Here is a 27,791-nt window from a genome sequence, read left to right on the forward strand (position 1 = left end):
CGGTTATGAAGGAATCAGAAAGTCCAGACGCCAACGGCTGAGGATGGTGGAAGAAGCCCAAGGATAAGGAACGCTGTGTTTCGGGCTAGTCGAACGGCGACGGCATTTATATCTTCGGAATCTGGGCTCGCGCTACTTACGTTGGACGTCTTCGGGATAGCTCACATATGAGCGTTAATGAAGTTGATCATGACACGCCGTAGAAACAGAGCCGACGGGAGGGGAATGAGCTGGCCACGATAGGGTCGAAATTGCGCTGATGCGAATGCCATGGCGACTTGGGCCGTCTGGGCCGCGCAGAGCGACCGGAAAAGTTAAGAGGGATGCGCCGCAGGTGGGAGAATCGCCAAAGGACGCAGTGTCGTGCATACATTTCTCTGACAGCGAAGGCGAGAAGCAGCGGACTAGCCGCATGTCCCTTGCACGTGCTGCTTATTCCGTATCTCCGCCCTTTCTGATGGCCTTGCTCGCGTTGCGAACAGCACCAGGCGGAATCCTCAAACCAGTTTCGCTTGGTCGTCGGCTCGCACGAGAGTTGCAGAGAGGCGACCTGGGGCCTGCCATCATCACCGGCGCTCGGCGTTAAGCGCGATCCTCTGACACTCATTCAGCATTCGGCTTTGCCACAGGAGGGTTCCGAGTCCGTCATGAAGAGTGTCAATCGCAAGACTACCGATCTCCCTGTGAGATACATGTGGATCGATAGTGCATCATCAGATCCGTCAAATTTGACAGCAGAGCCAACCTTGTATAGGCGATATCCTATGTGACAGCCTGCGGCTGAGCAGTCTCCGTCATAGATATCGGCACCGCATGTTCAGCGTCCAAGACATCACGCACAAAGGGGATCATAGATGCCTCTCGGAGATCTCGACAGTGTCTTCATCGACAACATCGTCCTTGAACCAACGCTCCTCTTCGGTGATAGCCACGTCGTTTCCGCTCATCTGACGTTTGCGCATGAGGCCATCCTCGGCAAACGTCCAATCCTGCAGCGGACACGCGGATCAAATTATGATCAAATTTACGGAACGGGATGACATCCGTTCATACCTCCAGCCCGTAGCAGCGGTACCACTGCTTGCTTCCATTCGCCTTAACTTCATACCACTCGTAGAAGAACTGATGAATTTGCTTGTCATTATGCACGCATCATTCGATTCACGTCAGGACCCGATTAACTCACCTGTACGGCAATTTTGTTGTCCGTAAACGCAAAGAGCTCCTTCCGCAGTCTGTATCCGTCCTCCTTTTCCCATTTCTTGGCGAGGAATTGCACGATTTCCTCTCTGCCCTTGAGGAACTGGTCTCTATTGCGCCAGATCGTGTCCGGCTGTGCGGGTTCGTGAGCTGGAGAGCACACCCATGCGGCTCTCACCGACTTGCCGTGTATGCGAGCGCGACTTTCGCGGGATCACGAGTGTTCCACAAATGCTGCGCCGCTTTTACCTTCTGCAGAGCCGTTGCGGCCGTGAACGGAGGCCTCAAGCTAGCATCCGCATGAGTCGAATAGGCGACAATTGACTGCGAGCTGCCTCGTATATCGCGGAGTCCATGGATGACACGAACATCACAGCGTGCTCCTTGCGCCACTCGCGCGCTGCGTATCATCGTCGAGTATCTGTGCATGTGAAGCCCAGCAGCAATATGAACGAAGATGAAGTGATGCAAAGTTGCTCGAGCTTGAAGGAGATAGGAGGTCAGAATCACCGGTAGCCCCTATCAGGTGGCCGGGGTTTTATGGCGCAAAAGGATCGAGCGGGAAGAATGCCTCAAGTCGGAAGCATTTGGATCGCCACGGGTGCTGGGAAACGCTGCACGAGTCAGCATTGGAGGCGTTACGGTTTCACGTTGAGCTAAGTTAACATCCACGCTTGCCGCGTTCACCGACTGACCCAGCCAGCACCTGGCACACCATTCGTGCTGACCGCAGCGATGGTCGGGGTTAGCTACTACGTCACCATGCAAAAGCGGAAGAACGTGGTCACGAGCTGCGTTTGTTGGGGAGGGACTCGGCGACACTGATCTCTAAGGACTCTGTGAATGTTTGTAGATGCTGAGTATGAACAGTAAATGGAAGATGGACTGATGTTGACGAGCAATGGGAAGATAATCCCGTTTATTCGACTATTTTTCGCAGTCGGGGGCGGAGGGCGCGTTGGCGGTGGGAGACAGAAAAGGCAAGATCGTGCGCGGGCCACACAGGGGATATTTGTGACTGCTTTTTTCGTGACAAATCCTTCCAAATGTGGTTTAGTATCACCAAATCTGGACATAAATGGGAATTTAAGGATGCTAAATGGCATTTATAAATGAATCAGAGGACGAGCAATGCCGGCATCGCTCTGTTGCGTTGTGAGTTCTGGACATTCTTTGCCCCTGGTGCTTGTACATGTGGCCGGTCATCGGGGAAGGCAGCTATGTCAGCACTATGCTTTGTCAGATGTCGACTGCTGTCGCAATCGCTGAAGAGCATGGGGGCTGTTGATATATATAAATGAAGCATGACAAACCACATCGTGATGAAGATTGCTTCACTCTTTCGTTTGAACAGACCCGATACCAAACGGAGCGCTGCGAGCTCCTGAAATCGCGTAATGGCTCCTGTAAGAAACGGACGCGTTCTCTTTAACGAGATACCTTCAGGTACGTGACAGTCGCACCTGTATTCAGCAGGCCCGACCGTGCCCCCCACGCAGGCTACCCCGATCCAGCCAGGACAACAGTCTACGATCAATCCAAGATCCTCGACCTTGAGAAGGAGCCCCTCGAGGGCGGTTTCCTCGTCAAGACCCTTGTGCTCTCCATCGATCCGTACATGAGGGGCAAGATGCGTGACGCCAGCATCGGAAGCTATTCGGTGCGTGTGCATTCCCCAATTTTATTCTAGCTCGCTGCTGGACAGACGTACGTAGCGTCCGTATCTCATCGGAGAGCCGTGAGTCTCTTTATGAAGGGGGGGGTGATTCATGTTGACGTTGAATGCGCGCAGATTGACCAGCTATGGCGTCGGTGTGGTGCTGCGCTCCGAAAATCCATCTATCAAGCCCGGCGATCACCTCTATGGTAGTTACCGTACGTGTTAACGCGGTCACTATCTGTACATCCGATTCTGATGTTTCTCCTTCGCATGTTATTGTGGTCATGTCGACCAATTTGTCGTGAATGTGATAGCCTTCCAAGAATACCTTGTTGCCAAGGATGCGAAAGCCTTCAGCGTGCTGGAGAATAAGGAGAAGCTTCCGTGGTCCGTGTACGTTGGCGTCTTGGGCATGCCAGGTCCGTTCGTTCCCTTTGGGGATCCATTCTTGAGCTACATGAAAGCCGACGTCCAGGTCAAACCGCGCATCACGGATGGAAGGAATTTGCTCACCCCAAGAAGGTGAGCCATCGCACCGGTTCTTAGCATTTAGCACAGGTGCTGATGAATGCGATCGTGCTCAGGGAGACGTTGTGTTCGTCACCGCTGGGGCAGGTATGTAATCCAGACCGGTGAATGTGCATTTGCGAGTCTGATCATTGCTGACCTTCCCAGGTCCCGTCGGAGCGTGAGCTTGATTCGCAGGACGAAGTATTCGTAAGAGTACTCATAAGTGCCGCTTCTCCTTCGCAGTACCGTGATCCAGCTTGCAAAGGCTGAGGGCCTGAAAGTCATCGCATCCGCCGGATCCGAGGAGAAGGTTGATTTCGTCCGTTCGCTCGGCGCGGATGTTGCGTTTAATTACAAAACGACGAAAACGCTAGACGTTCTCCAGAAGAACGGTCCAATCAACATGTGAGTTGCGAGCGAGGTTAAGCACCAATGCATATTGACCGGCGAGATACAGCTATTGGGACAACGTGGGTGGTGAGACGCTCGAAGCGGCACTCGAAGCTGCTGCCGTTGGTGCTCGCTTCATCGTATGTCCATCTTTCAAGCTGCTCTTCCATCGCTGAACCGTGAGGTGTCTAGGAATGCGGTATGATCTCGGGTTATAACGGCGAGCAGCCGTACACTGTGAAGAACCTATCCTACATCGTCGGCAAGCAGCTACGCATCTCCGGGTTCATCGTGACGTCCCTGCACGAGAAACACCTCGCGGACTTTCACAAGGAGATTCCTCGCAAGGTCGCGAGCGGAGAGATTAAGCACAAGGAGGATGTGAGCAAGGGCCTTGAGTCGGTTGGTCAGGCCATCCTGGACGTGATGACGGGGAAAAACAAGGGGAAGAAGGTTATTTTGGTGTCTGAGGAGTGAGCGCCTGCTGGTTGGCGCGTGAAGGTGCAGTGAATGAATGGATGAAATGTATGAGTTGTATGAGTTAGCAGCAAATTTCCAAGAACACAGAGTCGAATTCTCGTTAGAAGCCTGAGGAACACTGGCTGTTGGCTGCTATTCTGGTCATTGAAAGCAGGCTGGTACAAGCTCACATGACATCAATCATGTGTATTCTATTATGTTCTATCATATAGTCAGAGCCACCGGGGTCTTCCTTACATGCATATATATACTGTACCAATGCACTTTGAGGCAAGGCCTCCTAGTCTTGCTATCATCTTTGCTAGGTCAATGTCCACAGAGTCCATAGTCATCTCTATTCAAGTGACCACTTGACTCTTGAACATCTCATACCACTGTGTGTTCGTTTAAGCACCCCATTGCTCTTTGCCAATGAAGCCATTGTTCTAGTTCACATCCCGGCTCCGTTCATGTTATGTGGTAGTCAGGCTCGTCCTGCATGGCAAATAATGACTACACTCTTAGTTTACAAAATGTTATTTATTCCCAACTGAACACGTTCACTAAAGGTACACCCGGTCTATACGGATTTTCCCCATGGAGAGATATTCTGTGTACGCTGCGCTGCGCACGCCACAGACGCGTCCAAGTGTGACAAACGCGCGACACTGTCACATCGGCGCCTTTTTCAAGAGGACGGTGATTCCGCGATGCGTTAGCGGCCATGCCCAGCACCGGCTCTAGCTTGTGAGTTCTGGATTTTTCCACCATTGCTTGCGGGCCATGCTGACTGATAATTTTAATTCCGGAATTGATGCGTCATCGCCGACTCATCGGAGTAGGACAACTACGTCAGCGCTCGGATTTGTCAGATGTCGCTGAAGCGGATGGGCCCCGGCGACGAGCCAACGATATAAATGAAGCAAGTCCGCCCTCGCTTCACTGTTTCACTTCCTTTTTACCTGGAGTCTGATCATCCGAAATTGAACAACACGCTGCGCGCCCCTGAATTGCGTAATGGCTCCTGTTAGAAATGGACGCGTTCTGTTCAACGAAATCCCTACCGGTACGTGGCAGTCGCGTCTGTATTCATAACCAGAGGAAACCCGACCATGCCGCACGCACAGGCTACCCCGATCCATCCAGGACGACGGTTTATGATCAATCCCAAACCATCGACCTCGATAACGAACCCCTCGAGGGTGGTTTCCTCGTCAAGATTCTTGTGCTCTCCATCGATCCGTATATGAGAGGCAGGATGCGTGACCCTAGCATCGAGAGTTATTCAGTATGTATGCGCCTTTCAATCTGACTCTTGCTGCTGAACAGGCGTATGTGCGCGTAGCCCGCGTATCCCACAGGACAGCCGTGAGTAGCTTCGTGTGCGTAGGGCTTCCTGCGTATGTTGATGTTGATGCTCGTAGATTGAACAACTATGGCGTCGGTGTGGTGTTACGCTCTGCGAATCCGTCTTTCAAGCCCGGCGACCACCTCTACGGTTTTTACCGTACGTTTTAATGCGCTCACCACTTGCACATCCTGTTCTGACGTTTCCCCTTCACAACCTATTTTGTCATTTGTCGCCGCGCCAATAGCCTTCCAAGAGTACTTTGTTGCCAAGGATGCGAAAGGCTTCAGCGTGCTGGAGAATAAGGAGAAGCTTCCGTGGTCGGCATATGTTGGCGTCTTGGGGATGCCAGGTCCGTTGATTCCTTTTGAGGGCCTCATCCGTAATTTAAATGCATGCCGACATTCAGGTCAAACCGCCCATCACGGATGGAAGGAACTTGCCCATCCGAAGAAGGTGAGCCATCGCACCGATTCTTAGCAACTTGTGGCATAGGTGCTGATGTAACGCGATCGTATTCAGGGAGATGTTGTGTTCGTCACTTCTGGAGCAGGTAAGTAATCAGGCCGGTGGATGTGCATTCATGAGTCTGACTGTTGCTGTCCTTTACAGGTCCCGTCGGAGCGTGAGCTTCATTCATAAAAACAGAGGTATTCGTAGAAGTACTCATCAGCATTGTTTCTCCTTCGCAGTACCGTAATTCAGCTTGCGAAAGCTGAGGGACTCAAAGTCATCGCATCTGCCGGATCTGAGGACAAGGTTGACTTCATCCGTTCGATCGGCGCAGATGTCGCGTTCAACTACAAAATGACGAAGGCGCTCGATGTGCTCCAGAAGAACGGTCCAATCAACATGTGCGTTGCGAGCGAGGTTAAGCGCCAATACCTGTTGACCGGTGACATACAGCTACTGGGACAATGTGGGCGGTGAGACGCTCGAAGCGGCACTCGAAGCTGCTGCCGTTGGCGCTCGCTTCATTGTATGTCCGTCTTGTAACGCTTTTCTCCGTCGCTGAATCGTAAGACGTTTAGGAATGCGGTATGATCTCGACTTATAACGGCGGCGAGCCTTACTGCGTCAAGAACCTCGTCAACATCGTCGGCAAGCAGCTGCGGATCTCCGGATTCATTGTTGATAACCTACACGAGAAATGGCTCGCGGACTTTTACAAGGAGATTCCTCCCAAAGTCGCGAGCGGCGAGTTCAAGCATAAAGAAGACATCAGCAAGGGCCTCGGGTCGGCTGGTCAGGCGATCCTGGACGTGTTGACGGGGAAAAATAAGGGCAAGAAGGTTATCTTGGTGGCCGAGGAGTGAGTGCCTGCTGGCTGGCGGGTGAAGTTGCAGTGAATGGAAGGATGAAATGTGTGAGTTAGCATTAGACTGTGTTGCAAAGTGTAGCCTGTAATATGACTCAGTGATTACCTTGAGATCCAAAGTGCTGAGGACTCTGAGTGGCGCATATATCGAGGTGTGCCAAGTAGTGTATCTCGGGATTACAGCGCATTGGAATGCTTAACATATGATCGCGATCAGAAATACTCGGAAGATCTTTGCAGCTAGGCTTCAAAATACGGTGGCAGCTTAGCTAGGTACAGTTGTGCTACGAGTCGTGCACATGAAGAACGTGCATTAACTATTCATTCTGTGTCCAGAAATCGAGCGAAGGGTGAGCGACAACGTGACATAGCGTGGGGCATTATGGCATCGGGGTAGAGGTGGGGCTATAGGGATAGCTTCCTAAGTTCAGCGGGCGCTTGCGAGGTGAGATGGAGTGGTATGAACAACCTTGAATACTACGACGGTGTGTGGGGGAGAGGGTTCGGCCGGGCAAGCACGCGGCTTTTTCCGCCGTGCACGAAGGGTGCTCGGGATCTGGATCGCTGGTGTCCGGGGTCCTGGCATCGGTGGCCAGACTCCTGATTCGCTGACCGACGATCCAGGGCTTCCGAGCGCGTCTGGGCCGAACTCTCGAGCGTGAAGTGGCGGCGTAGCAGCCTAACGAGGGAGGCACGACTACACCACCCGACCCACAACAGTCGTGCCGCCTCTGCCGCCACGACTCCCCCACACTGGGTCATGTAGAGAAGGATGAGGTATGGTATATAGCGACAGAATCACTCGAACAGACATAGCGACGGTGTTCTCGCCAGCCACCAGGCGATATGCGAACTACACGGGGCGCCGCACTTGCGCGATGAGAAATCCAAGGTCAACCAGGCTAAAAACTGGGCATGATAACCTTGCTGGATCGACATACGCACCAATCCACCATGCACACATGCATACACACTGGCATCAGGCTTTGGTGTTGGAAGGACTAAACCTTATCACAAGGGTGCATATGCTCGAGGGTCACAAGAGGGTACGGCGGGCTAGGAGAAGTTTGCCGAGACAGCCGTGCTAGCCATTGTTACACCATTTCTAACACGTCATCACAGTGCCAAGGCACACCATTTTCGATAAGCCAGGAATGCAGACTGGCAAGCCAGTTAAACCATGATAGAACGAGTAGCTCGACCATGCCAAGGAGCAACGAAGGCAGCAACAAGGGTTGTGGGTGTGAGCTTGTATGCAAACTCAGGAACGCCGAAAACAAATCGCAAACTGAGCGGGTCTGAGAAGCCTAGCATCACAAATGGTAGGTCTTTCCCTTCAGTGCAGGCAGGAAGACATAGAAGAGAACACATAGGTTCCATATGAAGGAGAAGACGAGATGCTGAATGCCACGGGAGGTTTGCCAAAGAACGAGGAATCCAGCCGCGGGGACATGGAACAACCGAGTGTAGGCTTCCCGGTCGTGCGCCGTTGTGCCGGCCCGCACAAGAGTTGGCCGTGAGGTTGTGCTAACAAGAACGAAAGGTTGAAGCTCCACTTCGAGGTGGCAAGACGAGGTAGCTAGACGTCCATAACACCCTGAGAGGCCGGGGTAGCAAAATTATCTGCAGTTATAACACAGACATGGAAGGAAGGCGAGGCTGAGGCCACGGCAATAATATCGACATGACAAATGGAGTCGTTCGTGTGATGAACGTGACCACAATTATATGCGACGGTGACACCCATATCGTCGCCCTGAATGATCAGGGAGGTATCCTGGGTGGTCTGGGCATCCGCTGCGTGGGCAGCAAACACGAGCATGCCATTATCACCTGACCAGGTTTTGCACCCATCTCACATCCAGCCCCGAGACCCAGCGCCAAGTTACCCGGCAGCAATGGCCCATAACAAGACAGATGCTCCGGTCAGTTGACACATCGACCAAAAGCCAAAGGTTCTTCGATGTACTCCTGGGGCATGGCGACCGTTGAAGTTCATAGCATTGCGCTGTATAACATGTCCGCGTTCTGCACCCACGAGAAGAACCCGGAGCCTGATAACATATCTGATATGCTTCACGTTCGCAAGGGAAACAGATCATTCCTTAAGGTCCCACAAAGAACCGGAACATAGAAACAAAAATTCGAAGTTGCTGTGTAAGGCTCCGATGAACAACGCTGGCAACGTCTGCCAGTAACATGATGAGAAACACTCCTATGATCCTGAAGGCATTCGCCGATGGATGGACGACATGGAAAAAGGCTCCAGTAGACAACGCTGGCAACATCGGCCAGTAATGGTTGGGGAAAAACCCTACGGACTTGGAGGCACATCCTTATGAACAGACGACATGGACAAAATGCCCCGATGAACAGTGACAGAAAGCCATAAGGTCCAACGATCCAGAAGGCATGCATCTAGGAACGAACGACATGGAGAAATGCTCCGGCAAACAATACTGCTATGTCTGCCAGCAACGGGTGGAGAAATTGCTCCTACAGACCCAGAGGCACGCACATATGACCAGATGACGTGGAGAAATGCTCCGACGAACAATGGTTGGCAACGTCGGCCAGCGATGGGCAGAGACACACTCCTACGAACCCAGAGGCACATGCCTGCAGACGGATGACATGGAGAAACGCTCCGACGAATAATTGTGGCAACGTCTGCCAGCGACAGGTGGAGAAATGCTCCTACGATCCCGAACACGTGCGCCTGCGAATGGACAATGCGAAACATATGCCAAAAAGGGGATGGAGAAAGCTTCGACGATCCCAAAGGCACATGTCCATGAAGGGACGATGCAAAACACATGCAGAAAAAGGGAGGGGAAAACGCTCCGACGATCCCAAAAACACGTGTCTATGAACGGACGACGACGGGAGGAGAAATGCTCCGAAGATCCCGAAGGTATGCACCTATCAATGTATGATGTGGAGAGACACTCCAAAGGACAACACGGAATGGGCGTGCACTCCATGACACAAAGGGGATGGCACGCTCCCAACGAATGAGTGAGAGAAACGCTCTAACTGATGATATGAAGAGATGGCCTTCGATGACCTAGGATGCTGCATCTTTGCAGCATTAACGCCATATGACGCGAACTTTGCCGGGCGGGCCGGCCTTCTCAATGACAGATCAGGAAGGGAATAACGTCACAGAACAGCTCAGAAAGCAGCTGCATGGTATGGCATCAAGATACATTCATGAACGCATGCGTGCAGGATGTCTGGTGAAGGCCCAGTAGACTCGCAGAAGGAAAACAAAAAAAAAACAACAACAACGGTGAGGGTTTCCTTTGCAGCTGATGAGGCATACTGCAATGGCCGGTGAGGTTCCAAAAGATGCACAAGTTGGTGGCCAGCATTAATGAGCAGGCACCCGTCGACGAGGACGCATAAGGACGGTCGGCCAGTGCGGATGACTATATGCGTGCATATATAAGGTCAGTAGTCCGTCCATGTGCATATAAGACAGGACGGCTGGGAGAGCGTAAGCCGTTTGCCATCGCGAAACAGCGTGTGGCATTCGACGCCGCACGAGAGCATTCGCCACCAGCGTGTGCGGTCATTGCCAGCACGGGGGCATTCATGGAGAATCGACGTGTGCTTGACTTATCAAGTGAGTATATGCGCGCTAGCAAGCACCCGCATGACCTTCAAGAAAGCCTCTCGTGAGGATGAAAAAAAATGCGTCACGAATAAATCCAGTAAGCTGTGCTGCATTAAAAAGGTTCACGGTAGGGAGTCTCAGCGGCATTCTCTAGTGACTCGGTGCATGCCGGCGAGAAGTTCGATGCCCTCATAGATGAAGAAATACTCATCTTCTGGAACGCTCTCGCAGCTAAGGGCACGCCCGTTCGCCTTGGACGCGTTGCGTGTAGTGCGCTCCTCCCCCTTTACGGGTCCAGTAGTTGCTGTCGGAGTGCAGGCCTTGAGTAGACTTCCCTCTAGCATCTTCCAGCCTTGCTCTGTGGGTCGTGTAAACTCCCAGTTGTGGTACAGGTGCAATGAAGTGAGAAATAATGAAGAACAGCGAAGAGCAGCTCAGAATAAAGAAACTACGAGATGAGCTGGTAGCGAAGGTCGTGGCGGGTGGGAAGAGACATAGCACGTACATCAGCTGAGTGCATCATAGTAAGCAAGCGTTCGGCCCAGCGCTCGTTCCTCGTGCTGGTCCTGAACTTCACATTTCCACCGCAAGTCATAAGCGGCTGATGCCCCCAAGTCTGACAAACGCGCTCTACTGGCGCCTTATGAGCGATGTCGATGAGTTCACAGTGCAGTAGCGTACGTGCCTATATGTGCCATGCCGGCACCAGCTCTACTGCCTTGTGAGTTCCGAGTCCGGATTTCCTTTCCATAGTTGCTCATCGTCCATGATGACTGATGCATGATGTATGATGGTTCGGTACTGATGCGTCATCGGAATAGACAGCTATTGTACGTCAGCGCTCAGCTTCATTAGATATTGGATGTTGCTGTCGCAATCGCTGAACAACATGGGCTCCGACGGTGGTGAGTCGACAATATAAATGAAGCACGACAAAAGTCTCTGCGCTCGCTTCACTCTTTCGTTACCTCTTCATCTGAAGGCTGAACACACCCGATATTGAACGATCGAGAAATGGCTCCTGTTAGAAACGGACGCGTTCTGTTTAACGAGATCCCTACCAGTAGATGGCAGTCACCTTTATTCATCATGAGAGCAAGTCTGACCATGATCCCCGTGGGCTCCCAGACCATCGACCTTGAGAATGCGCCCCTCGAGGGTGGTTTTCTCGTCAAGACTCTTGTGCTTTCCATCGACCCGTACATAAGAAGCAGGATGCGCGACTCGAGCATCACAGGCTATTTGGTGCATATACATTGTAGCTGATCCTTGCTCGCTGACGGATGGGCGTACATCCGCGTAGCCTGCCTATCTCATTGGGCAGCTGTGAATAGTTTCATGTGCGTAGGGTTTCCTGTGTATGTTGACGTTGTTGTGCCAATATTAAACAATTTTTGGCATCGGTGTCGTGGTATGCTCTGAGAACCCATCTGTCAAGCCAGGCAACCACCTCTACGATTTTTACCATACGTATTAACGCGGTCATACTTTGTACATCTTGTCATGATGTTTCCCCTTCGTATTGTATTGTTGCCGCCGCAATAGCCTTCCAAGAATACTTTGTTGCCAAGGATGCGAGTGTCTTCCACATGCTGGAGAATAAGGAGAAGCTTCCGTGGTCCATATACATTGGGGTCTTGGGCATGCCAGGTCCGTTCAATTCTTTTGGGGTCTCCTCTTTAAGCTAAATGAATGCCGACGTTTAGGTCAAACTGCGCATCACGGATGGAGGGAATTTGCTCATGCGAAGAAGGTAAGCCATTCACCAGCTCTTGACAAAGCTACAGGTGCTGATGTGATGTGATCGTGGCCAGGGAGACGTGGTGTTCGTTACTCCTGGAGGAGGTAATTAAATTCAACAGATGATGCGCATCGGTGAGTCTGATCATTGCTCACCTACCTAGGTCCCATTGGGGCGTGAGCTTCATTCGCACGAACAGAAGCGTTCGTAAGAGTACTCATCAATCCTGCTTCTTTTTCACAGTACCGTGATCCAGCTTGCGAAAGCTGAGGGGCTTCAAGTCATCGCATCCGCTCATTCTGAGAACAAGATTGAGTTTATCTGTTCGATCGGTGCAGATGTCGCGTTCAACTACAAAACGACGAAGGCGCTAGATGTGCTTCAGAAGAACGGCCCGATTAACATGTGAGTTACAAGTGGGGTCGAGCGCCGAGATCTGCTGACCAGTGATATACAGCTATTGGGACAATGTAGGTGGTGAGACGCTCGAAGCGGCACTCGAAGCTGCTGCCGTTGGTGCTCGCTTCATCGTATGTCCGTCTTGTAACGCTTTCCTCCATCGCTGAACGGTGAGGTGTGTTAGGAATGCGGTATGATTTCGGCTTACACCGCCAGCGAGCCTTACATCGTGAAGAACCTCGTCCAGATCATCGCCAAGCAGCTGCGCGTCTCCGGATTCATCGTTACGTCTCTAGACGATAAATGGCTCGTGGACTTCCACAAGGAGTTTCCTCCCAAAGTTGCGAGCGACCAGATCAAGTATAAGGAAGATGTCAGCAAGGGGCTCGAGTCGGCTGGTCAGGCAATCCTGGATGAGTTGACGGGGAAGAACAAGAAAAAATAGGTTATTTTGGTCACCAAGGAGTGAGTGTCTGGTCGGTTGGCGATGTGAGGCCGCAGTGCGATGAATGGATGAAATGTATGAGTTAGCAGCAGTGTGTTTATTACAAATGTAGCTTGTAATATAAGCCTGAGATCACCTTAGGATCCGAAGTTCCGCATGATTGGCACATATATTGAGGTAGGTCAATTAATGAATACTGAATACTTCAGTCTGTTATATATCTTGAATGGTGTATGAGCGCGCGTTGGGCCTGTTACGATCGTCTGCACAAGTGTTAGTGCAGAAGAGCAGATTTTAAGTATTACCAACCACTTTTTTTGCAGCAGATCCTTCAACGCACGGAACAAAAAAAAATTTAAAGGATGAGAAGTGTCATCAACATACGAATGCGAAATTTTAGACGCTCGCGTATGCAGTTCGTTTTGTACTTTTATTATTTTCTTGACGACTGCTGCTGGACGCAGCTATTCCAGCATGATGCTTAAGGACATACTAAGCGACTTGCAAGATGTCATCTGCCTTTTCAGTACTTGGCCACTTTGCTTCATCTTAGACATTGTTCTTGCCCATCTCGACTTGGAGTTGAATTGCTGTCTCTGTCATCTTGCTCGGAGCTGTGTGTTGTCCATAAGATGCCAGTGATTTGCATAATCACTATTGAAAACATTGCCTTTGGAGGGCTCAGAGATCGATGTCGGTTATATCCACATCCCATGAAGACCGATAATAGTCCTTGTGAGATTCTTGCTCATTTTTGCATCTTTGAGTCAGTTGCAGGCTGAGTGGAACAATCTGGTTTCGGACAGTTCTAGAGGTCAGCAGGCATATCTTATGGTTTATCGGCGACAGGTGTCATGGCACCTGTCAGAACGAGTTGTGGTCAATTGGGACACGAAGCCTTACTGTGAAGACAGGCCCGCGAAGGATGCTTCTTACTCCTTGGCTGTTAATCTCAGTTATTGTTGGAAGTCATACGGACTTTATGTCCAGTGGGACACGGACTTAGATGTTCTGCGCGCATTCACTTATGTAATCACATAGCCACAAGCGCGCTCGATCTTTTCCTGCTACCTCAGCACTCGCATCATACATCGAGGCTGAGGTAAGTACCTACTGGATTCCTTACATGCTTTTACTTATACACTGTAGTCACTCGTTCCTATGTGTCTACAGGTATTTATACAGCACTCGCATCATACATCAAGGCTGAGTCACTCGTTCCTATGTGTCTACAGCTCTCGGAAATTTTCACCTCAGACAATAGGTTATGAGCCCCGCAGCTACACACTAACCTGTCCATTCATTCAAGCTTCCACTGTGCTCACACTCCTTAATTCTTCTCTCTTCGACCAGCACCCACACCAGCACCTCCTGCACCACAGTCTACACCTTCTCACTCCACACCCTCTCACACCATGTCCAAATCCGTCAAACTCTCTCTCGGCTCAAACTGCCTCTACGACATACCATTCCTCGAGGATGATGGAGCAAACTACCAGCAATGGAAGTTCCGTCTCGAGACGGTGCTACGCATCAGGAAACTCTGGAACATCACTCAGGGTAAGGAAGCTCGACCCGCAGATTCTGAATCTGACAAGCAGGCCGAATGGGATGACAAGGATCAAGACGCAAAGGCGCAGATCATGCTCATGCTCAAAGACACGCCTCTGAGCGGCATCATGTACGAGAAGACGGCAAAGTCTGTATGGGACAAACTCACCGCGCAGTATGAGGGGAAGGGGAAACAGACGATAGCACACCTCATTGGTGAGCTATTTCGTGGTACGCTCTCTGATGAGACTGGTATGGAGGCACAGCTTGACGGCATGGTCCAAAAGGCCAACACTCTGGCCACACTCGGACAGCCGCTTGAAGACTTGCTGATCGCAGTCGCCATGGTCATATTACTCTCCCCGTCCTATTCAGTACTTCACACCATCCTCATGTCAACGAGCGACAAGCTCACCATGGAGACAGTCACAAACCAGGTCCTTACTGAAGAGCGCGAATGCCTCAAGGAGGGATCGCAGCACGTGCTTGCCGCCAAGCTGTCAGGTATGCCATCAACATCGAAGTCGAATGGGAAGCAGCCGAAATCCAGCAAGAAGTGTGGCTATTGCCACAAGCTGAACCACACAGAAGAGGAGTGCCGAAAGAAGAAGAGAGATGGGGAGAAGCAGGAGGAGGAAGAGGGTAGCGATGACAGTGAAGACCTTGCGGTGAAGGTCGCGTCCACCTGGGGTACCACAGTGTCCCCCATCCTCTGACTGTTCATCGCCCACGTGCTCACGCAGTGCAGCCTACCCACCAACCATTGGATTCTCGACTCAGGTGCAACGGCATTCATGAGTTCATGCCGTGACTGGTTCTTTCAATTCACGAACCTTACCTCACCGAAGCGCGTTTGGCTCGGAGATGGACGGTGCATTCATGCAGAAGGTATCGGTCAAATCTATATCGATTTAGCCTGTCACAAACCGTAATGTTTCACATTATTTTATTGCTCGCTTTGTGATCACGTGACTACCCACGTGCTCACTCACGTGTATATCTTGAAGCGCACATATCACGTGCTAAAAGCCTAGACCTCATACGTCATAGATAAGGGACTAACTACTTTGCCTAAAAGATAAGGCGCCATATCCGAAGACACAAAACCCGGTCACTTATCCACCAATAGGATAAGCTCCTGCAACACCGTGAGACACGGAGCTCTGCTACCTGGGAAGGTGGTCCTATAGTTAGAGTAGTTATGCTCAGCAGGCATTGCCCGCTGACTCTGTAGCCGCATGGCAAGGTCTCATAATAGCCTCGTACGACTTCGTAGATTAATGCTATTGGCTTATATCAAGATAGCTCACAGGTAACACCGAGCTTCGCCTATATTTAGAACATGTGCTGAGTCAACGTTCACATGGACCCACTGTAGGTGTGTCCATGGTCCTGGTAGACAGTGTATCAGGGGTCTGACCCTGCTTGTATATATACTGGGCTCGTCTGGGTTTACACCCCCAGACTTATCTACCTTCGTCAATACTCGATACTCTTGACTGCTACTGTGACTTCCCCTACAAGTCCAGTATGCCTCTTATAGTCTGCGACATCTGCCACTTCGACTCAGTCATCTATGCAAGTAAGACTTCAGACTTCGCCTCGTATTTGGGTCTTCGTGACATTTAGATAAGTCTGCTAATTACGCCTGTAGTGCCCCGCACACAGCGCATCTGATCTTTCGGCGTCCACCTGCACGATAGCAGTGTTATATCTTCACCTGATGTTCCATCAGTCGCTGACTCTACCCGTGTAAGCCGCACTTTGCAGCATACCCGAGAAGTTGGTACTATCTGCCAACCTCGAAGCCAAACACCGGACGAATTCTATCACCTAGCACTATTGCCAGGGACCGACTTCATACCAGAGGACTTCGAAGAGAAGGAGCAGAAGAATCAGGAAGTTCTTCATGCTCGATACCCTAGGCCAGGACATATAGGCACAGAGGGGCGACCACCGCGTTCATATCGAGAACACTTTTCACCATCCACAGCTTCCAGAGTACTCGGCAGGGGACCCATCACCGATGTCACCCTCGGAAATGAGTACAGCGGATTTAGATATATTCCGCCTATAGCCCTTACTGTTATCAGCACGTCTCGCATCATCGGCACTCTCCATCAAATTCGCATCCTTACCACCAAGCGATATGCACGCAAGCTCGAAAAAAAAGACCTCAACCATCTTTCGGAAGTCATCAGAGGACTCGAAGGGGTTAAGTGGACAGTCGCCGCTTACGCACTATCTATGGTACATCAAGCCATAGTTAAGGAGTTCTGTGACTTCGTCGGATACCGAAAGAAGCAGAAAGGGTCTGTCAAGCAGCTGGTAAAGGAGATATATGAGAAGTTTGAATTGGGAGTAGCAAGAGTCGGACCAAGTGCGATAGCAGTTACTGTATAACTTGCACATGGAAAACTTTGCTTTTGGGTTTGAAACCACACCAATTAGAACGGCCGCAGAAACACTTGCCAAAGTTCCAGGACCAAAACTAGAAAGAGCAAGAATAGCCTTCGATCGATACTATCGTCGCACAGGGACCAATTTCTTCGATAACTACACCGTTGAATTCATCCTCATCCCCTTCAATCAGTGGCACAACGCTGTCATTCGTGAAACCACCCTCATAACCTCACTAGAACGAATCTACGAAGATTGGTTCGAGTGGCTAGAGCTTATTGAGGAAGCACTGGACACGCTTGATGAGGAGGACGAAGAAGGGGAGGAACGACAAAGAATAGAGGACGAGGAGATTCAGGACCGGCTTCGAAGGATCGAAGCCCAGATCGATCAGCTGGAACAGGAGCATCAGTTAAATTCATACACCTACAATCTCCTGGTATCCAGTATTCGCACAAGGCGGTCACAGGCCACACTAGCGGGGATCACTAACTCCCTCGACAACATCCTCGACTACAATTGGGAAGAACACCACGAAAGACATTCACTTTCTCCTGAATTTAATCTCAATTGGAATTCATTGTGCGAGGAAATAAACGATCGAGGAGAGCAGAGATACCCACCAATTCCGACACCCTTTAGGCAAAACCCAGCCTATTACGAGGAAGAAGACGAAGAATCTAGCGACGGGTCAAGGATATCTGAACCCGAATCGTACAATTCTTGGGAAAGAACATCCGAAGATTCTAGGGGTTAAAAAACTGTGAATGAGCTACAGCTTAACCGGTAATAGCACCTACTCATCTTCATCATCATGATCATCCTTGTCGAAATTGGAATCTTTTGGCCGTGGACAAACATTTCAAACACCACCAGAAGAGGAACCTTCAACCTCTTCACAAGTTATCACATCCTCAATCGCACAGCTGCAATTACCTTCACCCATACCTCCGACACACACTATGTCTCTGATGAATCAATCCGGTTCACTGAATGCCACGTATGTGGCAGTGTACAATGATTTCGTCGCAAATGTCCCAGCAGACATTACGGGAGCTGCAAGGGATTGGCTGCTAGCAACACACTCTCAGTCGCTGTTCAGTCAACAACAGCTAGGTCAGAGTGTAATTGACCTAGAAACCAGGCAGCGAGTGGTACTCGATGCCAACACCGCTGAAATAACCCTGCTAAGACTAGCCATTCAAGGCTTGCAAGCAGGGCAAGCGGCAGCAGCCCCTCCAATACCTCCAGCCGCAACCCTACCAAAGCAGAAAATTGCTCCACCTGAGAAATTCTCGGGTCATGGCACTCCAAAGATAAAAGAATGGCTCGAACAGGTCTATCTATACCTGGACGATGTTGTGGACGAGCAGCTTCACATAAAGCTGTCTCTGTCATATCTGAAAGGAGATGCCCATGACTACATGGACAATTATTACACTTTGGTACAAACAAATTCTCTGCTCGGGATGTGGGCCGACTTTGTCAACTGGCTCACTACATCGTATGACACCAAGGACAAGCCGCGAGAGGCACGGCTTGAGGTTGAGCACCTTACCAAGAATCCCTGGACAGACATGTCCAAATTTGCCAAAAATTTCAAGAAGTGGGCCAACAAGTCTAACTTATCCGACGTGGACCTCATTGAAAAGATCCGCCGCATCACGCCCGACAAAATCCTGCAAGTACATGCGGGAACTGACGAGGTGCAGTGGCCTACTACATGGGAGGCTTACCTCGACTGGGACTTAGATATTGAACGTCGCATGAAGCGTACGTTCACTACCTCAAGCTCGAGGAAAGACCCCGACACCATGCAAGTAGACGAGGTAAAAAACAAAGGCAAGGGAAAGGGGAAAGCGTCAACCAAGGGGGAAGTCAATGCTACGGACAAGAAAACATCCGTATGCAAATATTGCAAGAAGGAGAGGAAGTATGGTCACCGCTGCGAAGAATATAAGAAAGCGATGATCAAGGAGGGCAAATGGAAGGAAAGGGAAGGAGGCAGAGGAACGAAAGGGTCCGGACCAGCGATGCAACGTCAAAAGAAATATAAGACGGTTGTCAGGCGCATCGAGATGCAGGTCACGGATGATGAAGAGGAGGGGGCAGAATCGTCGAGACTCGCAGTGGCGCGAATTCGCGAAGTAGTCACTGATGACGAGGAAGAGACTGACCTCGAGATGCTAGCACATCTCGAGGCCAAATATCCTCACTTACGCTTGACGTCCTCGGAGCCTGACACGCTCCAGGCAAACAAACCAGCCACATCACGGCTGTCGTCTTTTTGGCAGGGAGCACTGTAATGCGCGAAACAGTGACATCCCCTGGTGCCAATAATTTTTCTGATATCCATCTCTGTAACCCAGCGAGGTCAAACTGAGGGCATATGTCATCTACAAATATGTATATTAACCACGTTCCTGAAGATGTGATGGTACAAAATAGCTCCTCTACCAAATCCATTTTTAATTTACCTGTGGAACTGTGGGTATCAGGAAAAGCAGTACGCGCTGAGGCCCTAGTGGATTCAGGAGCATATTCAATCTTTGTGAACAAGAAGTTCGTTAGGGAACACAGATTGAATTTTCATAAGCTGAAAATTCCATACAACGTCTATAACACAGACGGATCAATCAACAAAGACGGTCAGATCTTATATTATCTTCGAGCCTATCTAAAGGTCGGAGATCACGGGTCGACTCATCGTTGCCTTGTCACCAATTTAGGCGATAAGGATATGATCCTCAGGATGACATACTTACATATGCATAACCCAGAAATTGACTGGAAATCTGGTCAATGGAAGTTTACCAGGTGCCCTGAATCGTGTACCATTAACGGGTCGTGTAAAAAATTTATACAAAGAGTATCTCAAGAAGAGACAGAGGAACTTCTTGATGAGGAAGGTTGCGATGAACAGCCAGTTCCACACCAAGCAAAGGAAGGAGGAGGTGATGAGAACAAGTTCATCAACTGGGTCGAACTAGAAGACCCAGAAGCCGAAAAAATAGCCCGTCTGGTAATGGCAATTACCGACACGGGGAAATGGACAGATGAAGAGGACAAAGAAACCGCGGATTACAAGGATTGGTCGAAACATGTTCCAAAGCATTTGCACGCTTATGGAGATGTATTCTCGAAAAAGGCTAGTGAGTGAATGCCAACACATAAAGCCTATGACCATTCCATCGAATTCGAAAAAGGTGCACCTCTTCCAAGACCTGCAAAGGGGTATCCTTTGAGCCCCGCCGAGCGAAACTCACTCGATTCATGGATCGATGAGCAGTTGGCAAAAGGTTACATCAGAAAATCAAAGAGCCCAGTAGCCGCTTCCGTATTCTTCGTAAAAAAGAAGGATGGAACTCTACGACTGGTGCAGGATTATCGTAAACTCAACGAAATCACCACAAAGAACCGTTTTCCTATTCCTCGAATTGCCGACCTTATTGATCAACTCTCTAAGGCCTCCATATTTACTAAATTGGATCTTCGATGGGGATATAATAATGTCCGCATTAAAGAGGGAGATGAATGGAAAACTGCCTTTACCACGCATCGTGGTCTTTTTGAGGCGAATGTTATGTTCTTTGGGTTCTGCAATGCACCAGCCACGTTCCAAGCGATGATGAACGAGATCTTAAAGGATCTAATTCTTGAAGGCCATGTAGTGGTCTATCTCGATGATATACTCATCTTCACGGATGATATATCAATGCATCGCAAGTTAACCAAGGAAGTGCTCAAGCGTCTCCGGGATAACGATTTGTTTGCTAAGCCAGAAAAGTGCTTCTTCGAACAATCGTCTATCGAATATCTTGGGATGATAATTTCTAAAGGCTCTGTATTGATGGACCAATCCAAAGTCAAAGCTGTATTGGAATGGCCTGCACCGACAAAAGTCAAACAAGTACAGGCATTCCTAGGCTTCGCCAATTTTTATAGGCGCTTCATCAAAGACTTTGCGAAAATCGCCAAGCCACTTAACATGCTGACCAAGAAATCTCAGGAATGGATCTGGAGTGATGCAGCGCAACAAGCCTATGAATCACTCAAGGAAGCCTTTGTAATGGCTCCAATCCTTAAAATACCTGAAGATAACAAGCCCTTTAGGTTAGAAACAGACTCGTCCAATTTCGCCACTGGTGCTGTTCTAGAACAACTGTCAGATGATGGATTATATCATCCTGTCACCTATTACTCCAAGTCCCTAAACGAGCATGAACGTAATTATAAAATTTACGATAAGGAAATGCTTGCCATCATTCGAGCACTCGAAGAATGGAGACACTATTTGGAGGGACACCCCAAAGTTGTTCAGATCATATCGGATCACCAGAACCTCACGTATTTCAAGTCAGCACAAAAGTTAACCCGCCGGCAAGCAAGATGGTCACTATATCTGACCCATTTCAACATTAATCTGCAGCACCAACCTGGAACAACCATGCTGTGTGCAGATCCTCTGTCCAGGAGACCAAATCATGAAGAGGGGGTAGAGCACGACAACCGCTCAAAAACAATGCTAAAGCCCGAATATTTTGCCATACGAGCAATGCAACCCTCACATGAGGCTCTGATAGATGATGACAGACTCCTTACCAGGATCAAAGAAGCACTAAAAGATGACGAGGTGACCAAAGGTTACAAAGAACTACTCAAGAAAGGAGAAAGGGAGTTCTCAAAGGGACTCGAAGACTGGAACTTTGAAGATGGACTATTGCTTTATCGAGGAAAAGTTTACGTACCCAAGACAGACAAAGAGGAATCACTAAGGCACGAGGTACTCAAAATACACCATGACTTACCATCCGCCGGACACCCTGGCAGGTGGAAGACATATGAGTACCTATTCCGGAACTATTGGTGGCCTCAAATGACGTATTATGTCAAAAGATATGTTTCGGCATGCAAAACATGCCAAAGAAACAAGAATATCAACAAGCCACTGTATGGTCCCTTACAGCCCAACGACATACCAGAACATCCATGGGATATTATAATGGTAGACCTTATCACTCAGTTGCCAAAGTCAGACAAACACAATGCAATCTGTGTTGTGGTGGATAGATTTAGCAAACGTGCTCACTTTTACCCGATCACCAATGAATTTTCGGCAAAGGATTTAGCGCACCTCATGTATGAATGTGTGTGGACCCAGCATGGTCTTCCTAGCCAAATCATCAGTGATCAGGGACCACAATTCACTAGTAAACTATTTCAAGAATGGTGCGAATTGTTGAACATCAAATCATCCATGTCAACGGCCTACCATCTGCAAACAGATGGACAAACGGAGAGAGTCAACCAATCTCTGGAACAGTACTTACGCTGTTATTGCAACTATCATTCGAATGACTGGTCAAAGTTTATACCGGCCGCCGAATTTGCATATAATAACCAAGCACACGAAAGTACTAAAAGTTCACCTTTCTTTATTGGATATGAACGTCATCCTAGAGCTGGACCCTCTGTGACCAAGTTAGCGTCACATCCAGAAATTAGCAATTATGAGAATATACGAAGAGAAGCACAAGAGCAAGCCAAGGCAGCACTTACCCTAGTGGCAGAATGAATGAAATGGTATTATAACCAGCACATTGCCAAGGTCCCCTTTAAACAAGGAGATTGTGTCATGATAGACACCCGCAATTGACAAATGACAGAAAGGAAGTTGAATCCTCGTCATGCTGGTCCTTATACAATTAAGGAGCAGTTAGGTCCTGTCACTTTCAGGCTGGACCTACCCAAAAACATTTCGGTTCACCCGGTGTTTCATGCTAGCCAATTGGTACCCTTTGTGGAGGATACTATATCCAGACGGCGACACACGCAACCAGTGACCATACCCATCGGTAAAGAACTCGAATACGAAGTTGAACAGATACTAGATGCAAGGATTATATGCAAGAAATTGCAATACCTTGTCAAATGGGCAGGATATGGGGATGAAGAAAACTCATGGGAACCAGTCACTAATCTGGAAAATGCCACAGAATTAATTAAAGAATTCCATGAAGAACATCCAACGGCTCCGATCAGGGCGATCACAATGCCACCTGATCCCACCAAAGACTGGAGTCAGGAGATTCAGGATGCTACAGACAACGTTGACGACATGAGTCCCAGAGAAAGAGAACTTCATGAGGCAGTAGAATCTGGAAACAGATATTTATCGACACAGCGACTAACGGAAGAAGCCCAACTACCATTACGCGCTACTACTGAATCAGCTGGCCTCGACTTATATGCCGCCGACCGTGTAACTATACCACCACATTCGCGTGCTCTAGTACCCACTGGACTCAAGATTAAGCCACCACCAGGAACATACTCTCGAATTGCTTCAAAAGCAGCATGGCACTTAAGGGGATAGATGCCCAAGCAGGGGTAATAGATCATGACTATCATGGAGAAGTCAAAGTACTGCTCTCCAATGCAACCGATCTCCCCTATACGGTCGAAATTTCCGACCGAATCGCTCAACTTATTTGTGAGCGCATACTATTACCCGTGCCGATCGAGAGGTACCTCTTGGATAAAAAGGAAAAAGAGGCTTACGAACAAGCATGACGCAATGCAGCACGTATTCGTGCTAGGGGAGGTTTTGGTTCAACTGGCAGATAAAATTCCAAAAGACTTCAAAAAGGAACGAACCGGTACGCGAAGTACTGAGCCTCAGGAATTATTGCTATAAATCGAACCAAGTTGGCCATGTCACTGTCAAACAAGCTGCCACACAAGCACATCACGCTTGAAACCCAATCTTATTTCACCATTGACCCTCTGAAGATGATCGAACGGCACCAACTCAAGTACAGATAAGAGTGGAGACGATCGAATTCATCATAACAATTCACTGGTCATAAACGAAAAATATCTGCTATTCAACGGAGTTCATACCAAAAGAGGGGGTAGTGTTACAAACTGTAATGTTCTACATTATTTTATTGCTCACTTCGTGATCACGTGACTACCCACGTGCTCACTCACGTGTATATCTTGAAGCGCACATATCACGTGCTAAAAGCCTAGACCTCATACATCATAGATAAGGGACTAACTACTTTGCCTAAAAGATAAGGCGCCATATCTGAAGACACAAGACCCGGTCGCTTATCCATCAATAGGATAAGCTCCGCTACCTGGGAAGGTGGTCCTATAGTTAGAGTAGTTATGCTCAGCAGGCATCACCCGCTGACTCTGTAGCCGCATGGCAAGGTCTCACAATAGCCTCGTACGACTTCGTAGATTAATGCTATTGGCTTATATCACGATAGCTCGCAGGTAACACCGAGCTTCACCTATATTTAGAACGTGTGCTGAGTCACCGTTCACATGGACCCACTGTAGGTGTGTCCATGTCCTGGTAGACAGTGTATCAGGGGTCTGACCCTGCTTGTATATATACTGGGCTCGTCTGGGTTTACACCCCCAGACTTATCTACCTTCGTCAATACTCGATACACTTGACTGTTACTACGACTTCCCCTACAAGTCCAGTACACCTCTTATAGTCTGCGATCTCCATCACTTCGCTTCATCCAACATAAGCAAGTAAGACCTTTCGGACTTCGCCTGATATTGGGTCTTCGTGACATTGCCACCGAAGATGGACGTACAAGCCCGACGCTGCTACAAGATGTCTACTACGTACCGCAGCTCCAGGGCAACCTCCTCTCCACCTCGTGACTCGCCGAACGAGGTCAGACCCTCATGTTCTGTGGTGACGCCTGCAAAATCACTTGCAACGGTGAGATGACGGGCCTAGCACACAAGACAGATGGTCTCTACGTCCTCGAGTCGATCCACACACTCCCATGCGAGCGTTCGTAGCACACGCAGACTCCTCCACAGATCCTGATGACTCTTCTCTCGAAGCGCTGGCAGCGAAGACGACAACACACAAGACGAACATCGTAAAGTGGCACCACAAGACCTGCCACATGGGTACTGAAGTCACCCTACAAACAGTCTATCAAGGCGCAGTCAGTAACACGAACACCGTGAGCAACGCAACTCGCGATGTGAAGACCAGTAAGCCCATCCAGATGGGCATCAAGCCCTCGGCCACACACATCTGCACACACGGGTGTACGGCCCATGACGCCAGACTCGACCTCAAGTCGGTCAAGCGCGTCACCCTCAGGCATGCTCAAAATGTGAAGGCACACGCTGCCTCTCACCGAATGAGTGGGTGCACACATGACGCGCACAACACCACCTCCGACGAGGGCATCCGTACATGGCAGACACGCATGGTGAACGACCCTGAACTTCAATGCGAAGTGCAGGGCAAATCACCAAGCTTACCTGCCGGCACTCCTCACACCCCTCACGAATGACGAGCGGCTCGTATTGCAATCGTAGCCACTGAACACGACTCAATGCCACCATCACTCAATGCACCTAGTAGCACGTCCACCGGTGATAGCGACAATGACAGCAGCAATGACAACGACAACGAGGGCACCACAGTACCCTCGCCCAGCCATCACGCCATGTTGCCATGTCAGACCGCATCAAACCGCTCGCCTCCTTCTCTGCCTCAGTGTGAAAATGAGAAGGAGCACTTACCTGCCATCTCAGAGGCTACAGCATCCCTCTCTCACACTCAGACTCAATGCGCAGCCCCTCCTGCTCCCGCTCCAAAGGCTGCAAAGAGCCATGTCTGTCAATCTGCATGCGCGCGTCCAGCGCCGATTCGCGATGATGATCCGTGGTCCTCTGTCAGTGCATACAAGCCCAAGACAGTTCCAGGAGGCCTCGGAGCCAAGACGAAGTGGGAAGTAGAGACTCCAGAAGTCCAGCAGAGAACCAGAAGTGAAGGGAAACAGCCAGAGAGAGGAGGGAAGAATGTGCGTCAAGTGGGCACAGTTGAACGTGACAAGATTCGCGCGGGCGCTACGGGTCACTCAGTTGACAAAGAACCTCGGAGAATCAATGTCAGACGTGGATCAACAGATATTAGCGACAACAGAAGAACTTATCCGGTTCGTCAAGGCCACACTCAATGACGAGTACGACCATCCATGCACCGCAATCGAGCACGATCCAGGTGAAGTCACACAGTGCAGACAGCGTACAGCGGCCCAGGTTCTATCTGCCCAGACGGACTCAAGAAATCCTACATCACAGGCACTTACCATCCAATCCGTGCAAGCCACAGTATTTTCCGAAGACCATCGGTCACGCACAGCACAAGCAGCATGAAGGATTTAATTAGTGTTCTAAGAGTAGGTCCGCATTTCCACTGAGTGGGCGTGTTGGAAGTCATACAGACTTTATGTCCAGTGGGACATGGACTTAGACGTTCTGCGCGCATTCGCTTATGTAATCATATAGCCACAAGCGCGCTCGATCTTTTCCTGCTACCTCAGCACTCGCATCATACATCGAGGCTGAGGTAAGTACCTACTGGATTCCTTACATGCTTTTACTTATACACTGTAGTCACTGGTTCCTATGTGTCTACAGGTATTTATACAGCACTCGCATCATACATCGAGGCTGAGGTAAGTACCTACTGGATTCCTTACATGCTTTTACTTATACACTGTAGTCACTGGTTCCTATGTGTCTACAGGTATTTATACAGCACTCGCATCATACATCGAGGCTGAGTCACTCGTTCCTATGTGTCTACAGCTCTCGGAAATTTTCACCTCGGACAATAGTTATGCATCTCGCTGCCACAAGGCTTTTATCACTGTGAGGAAGCAAGTGCAATGCATTGATGAGTCGCATATAGCGTGCTAGTATGCCTATAGTCCCAGAACGATATTCATTGCATCGAAGACATCATCCTCAAACATTTCCCATTGCTCAAGCGTGCTCAAAGCGGCCTCAAGATGGTTCTTTTTTCCACAAATATCACGAGTGCTGATGTGCTTCGAGTCTATTGTTATGTTAGGATTCGACGAGTCTGCCTTGACGTTTCCCGCTCATGCGCTATCGCTGGTGTCTCTGAAGATGCGCGTCAATGGCATGAACTTAGCAAAAGTCGTGAAAAGCATGGATGCATTCGTACATCCCACACGAGAAGCATAACATGACAATACAATATACAGCATCTGTCTCGCATATACTATGGACCTCCCTCCCATGGTAAGTTCATGGATATCAAATTGATTGATGCTTGCTTCCCAATCGATATGGAACAATCGATGTTCAGAAGGCATGCCAAAAGCTCATCGGTCACGTGAGAAAATTTTCATAGTTCACGCATCCTAGCGGCCATATATGTCAGATCATCATCACGAGGAAGTGCCTTATGATCAGGGACAAGTGTGGTTTCAGCAAGCTTTAACAGCTCATATCTTCCTCTGATGAGATCATTCAGCGGCTATAGCATCTAGTTGCCCCCCCCCCCCCCTGGTGATTCATCAGAGCAACGTGCTCACTATGTATACTCTCAACATCATCCACACGATCGACATCAGGGTCACTCGGGCGCTCTCTGTTACCGCCGCCGCAGCACCTGCACAAAATCAATCGTCCATCCAGGTCAGCTAATTCGCTATATCTTCTGAGTTGCCGCCATCACACAATCTTGCCCCGATATCATAGCTTTCTGCAGGGCAGATATATGGCGACGTTGCTGCAGCTATCATGTTACCACGTGCTTACAGTGTTGGCACCGGGGATCACTTCTACACCACCAATGCAGTCGAGATGGCAAATGCAGCCACCCAGGCTACTCATTTGAAGGGATCACCTGCCATGTTCTTGCATCTGCTATTGGTGAGACC

The 27,791-nt window shown here is 49.5% G+C and overlaps 7 protein-coding genes across 7 annotated transcripts; 5 read left to right on the forward strand and 2 right to left on the reverse strand.

The window, feature by feature from the left end:
* LAESUDRAFT_329308 (uncharacterized protein) lies at positions 1-753 on the reverse strand. The gene has a single exon (XM_040902040.1). The coding sequence runs from the start codon at positions 605-607 to the stop codon at positions 188-190; it is 420 nt and encodes a 139-aa protein (XP_040761370.1). The 5' UTR covers positions 608-753; the 3' UTR covers positions 1-187.
* Positions 754-848: 95 nt separating this feature from the next.
* Positions 849-1,611, reverse strand: LAESUDRAFT_659158 (DUF1348-domain-containing protein; the record flags this gene model as incomplete). The annotated part of the gene is made up of 4 exons (XM_040904791.1): positions 849-989; positions 1,054-1,122; positions 1,187-1,350; positions 1,383-1,611. 4 exons carry the CDS (start codon positions 1,609-1,611, stop codon positions 849-851), a joined length of 603 nt encoding a protein of 200 aa, XP_040761371.1.
* Positions 1,612-2,462: 851 nt separating this feature from the next.
* LAESUDRAFT_814509 (NAD(P)-binding protein) lies at positions 2,463-4,564 on the forward strand. The gene is made up of 11 exons (XM_040914590.1): positions 2,463-2,646; positions 2,700-2,860; positions 2,916-2,938; positions 2,993-3,075; positions 3,175-3,279; positions 3,336-3,382; positions 3,445-3,475; positions 3,536-3,548; positions 3,614-3,775; positions 3,828-3,900; positions 3,953-4,564. Exons 1-11 carry the CDS (start codon positions 2,598-2,600, stop codon positions 4,235-4,237), a joined length of 1,032 nt encoding a protein of 343 aa, XP_040761372.1. The 5' UTR covers positions 2,463-2,597; the 3' UTR covers positions 4,238-4,564.
* A 515-nt stretch (positions 4,565-5,079) lies between these two features.
* LAESUDRAFT_814510 (NAD(P)-binding protein) lies at positions 5,080-6,883 on the forward strand (the record flags this gene model as incomplete). The annotated part of the gene is made up of 11 exons (XM_040914591.1): positions 5,080-5,285; positions 5,347-5,507; positions 5,565-5,587; positions 5,644-5,726; positions 5,815-5,919; positions 5,977-6,023; positions 6,090-6,120; positions 6,180-6,192; positions 6,260-6,421; positions 6,474-6,546; positions 6,599-6,883. Exons 1-11 carry the CDS (start codon positions 5,237-5,239, stop codon positions 6,881-6,883), a joined length of 1,032 nt encoding a protein of 343 aa, XP_040761373.1. The 5' UTR covers positions 5,080-5,236.
* Positions 6,884-11,518: 4,635 nt separating this feature from the next.
* On the forward strand, positions 11,519-13,089 carry LAESUDRAFT_787152 (alcohol dehydrogenase; the record flags this gene model as incomplete). The annotated part of the gene is made up of 8 exons (XM_040913902.1): positions 11,519-11,749; positions 11,947-12,154; positions 12,211-12,257; positions 12,319-12,349; positions 12,409-12,421; positions 12,489-12,650; positions 12,703-12,775; positions 12,829-13,089. The coding sequence occupies 8 exons, from the start codon at positions 11,519-11,521 to the stop codon at positions 13,087-13,089; spliced, it is 1,026 nt and encodes a 341-aa protein (XP_040761374.1).
* Positions 13,090-16,363: 3,274 nt separating this feature from the next.
* LAESUDRAFT_761733 (uncharacterized protein) lies at positions 16,364-17,797 on the forward strand (the record flags this gene model as incomplete). Its single annotated transcript, XM_040912971.1, has 3 exons — positions 16,364-16,392; positions 16,449-17,020; positions 17,178-17,797. 3 exons carry the CDS (start codon positions 16,364-16,366, stop codon positions 17,795-17,797), a joined length of 1,221 nt encoding a protein of 406 aa, XP_040761375.1.
* Positions 17,798-18,278: 481 nt separating this feature from the next.
* Positions 18,279-18,797, forward strand: LAESUDRAFT_618531 (uncharacterized protein; the record flags this gene model as incomplete). The annotated part of the gene is made up of 1 exon (XM_040903245.1): positions 18,279-18,797. A coding segment is annotated over one exon (519 nt), but the record flags the coding sequence as incomplete, so codon positions are not given.
* Positions 18,798-27,791: the final 8,994 nt, after the last annotated feature.

Source organism: Laetiporus sulphureus (assembly GCF_001632365.1).
Source record: "Laetiporus sulphureus 93-53 unplaced genomic scaffold LAESUscaffold_38, whole genome shotgun sequence".
Classification (NCBI taxonomy): Eukaryota; Fungi; Basidiomycota; class Agaricomycetes; order Polyporales; family Laetiporaceae; genus Laetiporus; species Laetiporus sulphureus.